Source organism: Nerophis lumbriciformis, linkage group LG05 (genome assembly GCF_033978685.3).
Source record: "Nerophis lumbriciformis linkage group LG05, RoL_Nlum_v2.1, whole genome shotgun sequence".
In the NCBI taxonomy this organism is placed as follows: Eukaryota; Metazoa; Chordata; class Actinopteri; order Syngnathiformes; family Syngnathidae; genus Nerophis; species Nerophis lumbriciformis.
In genome coordinates, this window is record NC_084552.2 from 32,144,279 (window position 1) to 32,150,885 (window position 6,607).

Sequence of the window (6,607 nt, forward strand, 5' to 3'; positions counted from 1 at the left end):
CCTCAAGGGCCAGCAGCAGGCTGCAGACAGACGCACCCGGCAGAGGACAGGGCACGAGAAAAGCAGGGCACAGCCAGACCCCAAGCCAGCGAGAGACCACACCCCACACGGGCAAATTTAAAATGAAATAACACTGCAAACAAAGTTTTTTTTTTTGCTTTGTGCTATGTATAAACCAGACACACGGCCCGCGAGAAGTTATTTTGCGGGCCGCATTAACATTAAATTTTCATATTAAGGTGCGGGCCGCAAAATGACGTCTTGCGGGCCGCGAGTTTGATATGAATGGCACTTGACAGCGTCATACTTGCCAACCCTCCCGATTTTTCCGGTAGACTCCCGAAATTCAGGGTAACAATTCTATCGAGTGTCTGCTGATTTTCAACCGAACAACAATAATAAGGGCGTGCCGTGATGGCACTGTCTTTAGCACCCTCTACAACTTGTATTAACAGCGTGCCAGCCCGGTTACATGTTGTGTTACGGTGCGGATGTTCTCCCAAAATGTGTTTGTCATTCTTGCTTGGTGTGGGTTCACAGTGTGACGCATATTAGTAACAGTGTTAAAGTTGTTTTATACGGCCACCCTCAGTGTGAACTGTATGGCTGTTGATCAAGTATGCCTTGCAGTCACTTACGTGTGTAGGGTAGAGCCCGCATACAACATGTGACTGGGCCGGCACGCAGACGCGTCGGCAGGTTGTAGAGGACGCTAAAAGCAGTGCCATCACGGCACACCCTCAATATTGTTGCCCGGGTGAAAATCGGAGAATGGTTGCCCCGGGAGACTTTCGGGAGAGGCACTGAAATTCGGAAGTCTCCCGGAAAAATCGGTAGGGTCAGCAAGTATGCAGCTGAGCCGCATCAGAGTGATCAAAGAGCCGCGGGTTGCCGACCCCTGAACTAGTCGCCGCTAACTCGTAAACACCTGTTTTGTTTGTGTGGATACATTTGGGACTTAGTTAAATTTTTTGTTTGTGTTATGACTAATAAGACCAGTTTCATCTAAAAAATTAATCTTTTTACAAATATAAACAGTCCCTTTATTTTCTCTGAACATCCTCGCACATCCTTTTGATTACATACTTAGGTGTTTTGGGAATATGTAAGAAAAGAAAGCCTATTTGTTACTATTAAGAACATTTTAAACCAGTTCTGTTCTACATTGGTCCTCACACCACTCTTCCACTACATTGTATTGAGCACTTTTGAAAAGACACATTTTCAGAACAATTGAAAGGCAATGTGTTCTAATATGTTGAGAAAGAGTGTGTGCAATGAAAACTATAAACAGGGCATAAAAAAACGCCCCGCCTCAACGCAGCTCCCATTTAAATACGGGTGGAAGGAGAACAGGTGCCACCTTTTTTCATCTGTTGCACTTAGAAACACACCTGACAAATCTATTTGCTGTTGCATCTTTGCTATTTTCTTGATACAAGTCAACACAACACAGACTTACAGGTAAGATCAATTATATTTCTACTTATACATTATATACTTATACTGTAATTTGAACTTTTATTACATTCTGGTAGAAGATGTTAACATAGTGAAAGTTCATTTCTTGTTTAAGAGAAAAGTTTCATGTGTCAATTTCTGTTTTTAATAACCATGACATTATTATGACTAAATATATGAATATACAGTACAGGCCAAAAGTTTGGACACGCCTCATTTTAATGGGTTTTCTTCATTTTCATGACTATTTACTATTGTCACTGAAGGCATCAAAACTATGAACACATGTGGAGTTATGTACTTAACAAAAAAAGGTGAAATAACTGAAAATATGTTTTATTTTCTAGTTTCTTCAAAATAGCCACCCTTTGCTCTGATTACTTTTTCGCACACTTTTGGCATTTTCTCGATGAGCTTCAAGAGGTAGTCACCTGAAATGGTTTTCACTTCACAGGTGTCATATAGTTTTGATGCCTTCAGTGACAATCTACAATGTAAATAGTCTTGAAAATAAAGAAAACGCATTGAAATGAGAAGGTGTGTCCAAACTTCTGGCCTGTACTGTACTGTATATTTTCACCAATTTGTGATATGTTGACCTTAACACTATTAGACATATGTTTTTGCAGGTAATGAGTGATATGCAAGATAAAATGTTGAGATTGGGAAATGTTTAAACATGTTTGAATTGAACTGTTTTACCGCTGTCATATGTTTTTTCGATCACAGGCACAATAACATTGTAAATTGTTTGTAGATAATTGTTAAATAAATAAAAATAACCAAGTAATGGGATTTTACTCTCTACGAAATATCTCAAAGGTTGATCAACATTTGACATGTTCCACTATATTCATAACCAGTGGCGGGCCGTGCGTTTCCCACCTAGGCCTTCAGTGATCTCTGACTTCAATGATTACCTCTCAAAATACCAGAATTGATGTCACCACATGATCATTGTTTCGAGAAATACTATACAGGGACACATTTACACCCTACTGCGTATTGAATCACATCAACAGTATACAAAAGGGTTATTTTCTGGCGCATTTAAAAATAAATTATAACGTATCAGCAATTAAAACATATACCGTAAATGTCTCTGATTGGCTTATGCAACTTCCGGTCAATAAAGTTTGATTCAAAGTACACACTTCTCAAATATATATTAACTGCACTGACCACATGATGGCGACAAATACACATGTAACAACTTTAATTAAATGACAAGCATGACGCACTTTAACAACAAGAGTTCACAACTTTTAGTTGTAACAGAACATCTACTGTCAACAAATTGTGATCTGATTGGCTATCGCAACTGTCTATCAACTCTATGTGTTCTCAAATTCATCCGCTAACGGTCCTGTTGAGTATCCAATCACAGGACGCGTAAGTGTCACGTTCAACGTGAGGCCATCTACTAGAAGGCCTTACTGACAACTCGTGATCTGATTGGCTATCGCAACTGTCTATCACCTATATGTGGCCGTTCACTTACAGTGCACAGACGCCCGCATTGTTGATTCTGAAGGCATCTGGCAGATTTCGTACAGCATGGCAACATAAGCTATCTGAATTCTGATTGGATACAATCTAAAACTAAAAACAACCGCACTGGAACGTGCATAGCCTACTCAGTGGCCTACTGGTTAGAGTGTCCGCCCTGAGATTGGTAGGTTGTGAGTTAAAACCCCGGCCTAGTCATACCAAAGACTATAAAAATGGCACCCATTACCTCCCTGCTTGGCTCTCAGCATCAAGGGTTGGAATTGGGGGTTAAATCACCAAAATGATTCCCGGGCGCGGCCACCGCTGCTGCCCACTGCTCCCCTCACCTCCCAGGGGGTGATCAAGGGTGATGGGTCAAATGCAGAGAATAATTTCGCTACATCTAGTGCGTCTGTGACAATCATTGGCACTTTAACTTAACTTATAATATGACATGAAAATAATATGAATCATTTTAAATATTTAGGGCAAGTAAATGAAAACATATTTGTATCTCTAATTATGATCATGATTTCTGGTTACGTTAGGCCAGCAGAGAAGGCCTTGCTGGCCCTGACCAGGGCGGTATAGCTCGGTTGGTAGAGTGGCCGTGCCAGCAGCTTGAGGGTTGCAGGTTCGATCCCCGCTTCCGCCATCCTAGTCACTTCCGTTGTGTCCTTGGGGAAGACACTTTACCCACCTGCTCCCAGTGCCACCCACACTGGTTTAAATGTAACTTAGATATTGGCTTTCACTATGTAAAGCGCTTTGAGTCACTATATAAATAGAATTCACTTCACTTCACTTCACTGACGGCACACCACTGTTCATAACTACATTTGTGTTATCTTGGCTGCAGAAATGTTCAAAAAATGGTTCTTGGTTTTGATGATGGCCTGGATGTTTATGAACACCACCGGCAACGACGACCAGCCCTTTGAAGATAGTGGCGATGAAGATAATGGTGTCGATCATGCCATGTGGACAAATGTTGATAAGGATGATGATCACCCTGACAAACATGGTGGTGATGATCACCCTGAAGATAGTGGTGATGAAGATGATAGTGGTGAACAGCCCAGCCAAGATGGTGGCCATGGTGAAAATGTAAAAACCTTAGAGGTGTGTGAATGCAAAGCAAGATATATTATTTGAATGATGAAGAAATGTTGTCATGGTCCATCATGTTAAATCTTTGTCATGTCTTGTCAGGAAGTCATCACTGATGAAGGCTGTGGTAGGCAGCAGCTGTGTGCTGCTCAGCCTTCTGATTGCAACCCATCAGAGGAGAAATCGTGTTTTTTCATTTCAGCAGAACTGATCGATGGTGAACGCTTTGAGTTTTCGCTCTCAGGGCAGTCAGATGGCTATGTGGCAGGCACGCTGTCCTCTGAGGGAAGAGTGGTAGGTCCCATTTTTTGAATGATTTTGAATGTATTTCAACATTGACTCTTTTTGTACATTTCCACTCCAGGGAGAAAACACCACTTACATTTGTGCGAAAAACAACAGTCAGGTGCAGTTTTTTGGAGTGTTTCACGTTAATGACAAGCTGACTCGAACATCGGTGAGTTGACCGACCTTACATGTTGTGAGCGAGTGCGTGTGACTCTGCATCTAAAGAGTCAGAAATTAAGGAGTACTTCCTTTGGTACATGCCTGCAGCTTCCAGTGGACTCTGTGAGGGGAAACGTCTCCAAGGGAAAGATCCAGTGTACGTTCACGGTCTATTCTTCTGATATGCCATCGAGGGGTGCACCCATGAAGCGTCAAAGCACCGGACCACCTTCTTTCTCGCTGTCCGTCTCCAACGGATCCTTCGACGCCGGTAAGAGAACACAGGAGTAGACATACCAAGTGATGCACAAGATAATTAACCAAATGGGAATGCTGATGTTCGGTTTGACCCAAACCTGCAGTTTCTGGTGCCCTTGGCACACCCACTTCAAGGTTGATGACCAGCGTTGTGAACTTGGCAGACCCCAACAACACGGTCATCAATATCCTTATCTTATCTAACAGCACCAGTAGTGGCCACACACCTAGCCTCCAGCATTCACTGACTAGAGGTGAGTTCAATGAACACACCTTTAGGAGTTAATTATCTGGTCTTCCATTTGACTTCCTGCCCTCCTCCCTTCCAGCTCTACTGACCACTGCAGGTGTCCTAGCAGTGCTTGCATTCTGAGATGTCGGACACCACCATATATGGCTATAAAAAATAATGTTCTTGTTCTACTCATGAAATCCTGTGATTATTCTTTTTGTTTTCTTGAATGGGTTCCTTGCAGTACATCCTTTTAAAAATCTACTTTAAGCAGATACGGGAATATTTTAACTAACATGATGTAAATAATCAATTTGTATTTTAATTAAATGGTCTTTAGTACAAACGAATCTAATTCTAAGTAATTAATAAAATATTTTAATGTACAGAAATAAACATTAAAACAAAAAATGCATAATATAATTAATCAATGAATGTATATGTTGTATATATTGGGTTTGTTGGGTATTGGTTGGAATTGTGCTAAAGGGTGTTGAACAAGTTGTACCATTGTTTTGGTGATTTTCTAAATCTAAATATATTTTGTGCCACAGTAATAGACAGGCCTATTTTGCATTAATCATTGTTTTTCTTCATTGATTTAAATGGGGTAGCTTATAGTGGGTTGTTCCACTGCAGCCAAATCGAACAGTCATTAAATAAATGTTTAGTTTTGTCCCGCCCATTGAACAGTGAGTGCCTCTGGAAGTGTAAAAAAAAAAAAAAATCAAGTATATACATAGTGGTAGTCAGGAACATTTATATTTTTGGATCACACAAAGTGAAAATTTGGATTAACTCAATTTTAAGTAAAAAAAAATAAAAATGATGGATTCACCCTGTAAATTTGTTTTATCCAAAGCTAACACCTGCATCAGATTTAATATTTTTGTTGCTCTGCAGTTATAAAGAATTGTTCACACTGAGCTGAGCTGTTGCACTAGGTGGATTGACATGAATCATGGCTCCAACACATGAGATGCCAATTGAAACTGTGGAGAATGCATATATATTTAAGAGTTATTTCTGTATTCATGGACATGTTTAAAACAGCTAGTGTTTTTCCATTTGTACTCTTTCTATTTTTTATCTTATGTCCACAAGTAAACTATGTGTGTTACCATGAAGGCTTGCACTGTAGGAGATGGAATACTCCCTTTTGTCTTATCTGTAGTAGAACAATGAGGTTGTGTTCCTTTCCGGACAGGGGGGGGCTTTCTTCGTGTGCAAGGAGTTGGCTCTTCCGTTTGAGTGTCAAATCAATTCGAGAAGCCGATATGAATGTATTGGTGTGAGCTGATCTCCTGAAGCTTCAGTAAAACTTGATAATATTCCAATTCTGTCTTGATGGTCATTCTTACACTGCATATACTGTATGTCATCTGAAAGAATTTGGGATTGACAAGTGACTTCAATATCTGGGAGGGAAGTCTGGTCAGACGCAACAGTACTCAAAGCGCTTTTACACTATTTCCACATTCACCCATTCACACACACCTTCACACACTGATGGCGGGAGCTGCCATGCAAGGCCCTAACCACGACCCATCAGGAGCAAGGGTGACGTGTCTTGCTCAAGGACACAACGGATGTGACAAGGTTGGTAGA

The 6,607-nt window shown here is 40.8% G+C and overlaps 1 protein-coding gene across 1 annotated transcript; it reads left to right on the forward strand.

The window, feature by feature from the left end:
• The first annotated feature begins 1,371 nt into the window (after window positions 1–1,371).
• On the forward strand, window positions 1,372–6,330 carry LOC133605761 (uncharacterized). Its single transcript, XM_061959059.1, has 7 exons — window positions 1,372–1,464; window positions 3,812–4,074; window positions 4,165–4,356; window positions 4,427–4,519; window positions 4,618–4,780; window positions 4,872–5,021; window positions 5,097–6,330. Exons 2-7 carry the CDS (start codon window positions 3,814–3,816, stop codon window positions 5,138–5,140), a joined length of 903 nt encoding a protein of 300 aa, XP_061815043.1. The 5' UTR covers window positions 1,372–1,464; window positions 3,812–3,813; the 3' UTR covers window positions 5,141–6,330.
• The last annotated feature ends 277 nt before the right edge of the window (window positions 6,331–6,607 follow it).

Bases quoted from the DNA above. Each gene is read 5' to 3' on its own strand.
- LOC133605761 (XM_061959059.1), top strand. From the start codon at position 3,814: ATGTTCAAAAAATGGTTCTTGGTTTTGATGATGGCCTGGATGTTTATG. The intron at 4,075-4,164 runs GTGTGTGAATGC...ATGTCTTGTCAG, and splicing joins AAAATGTAAAAACCTTAGAG to GAAGTCATCACTGATGAAGG. The intron at 4,520-4,617 runs GTGAGTTGACCG...ACATGCCTGCAG, and splicing joins ACAAGCTGACTCGAACATCG to CTTCCAGTGGACTCTGTGAG.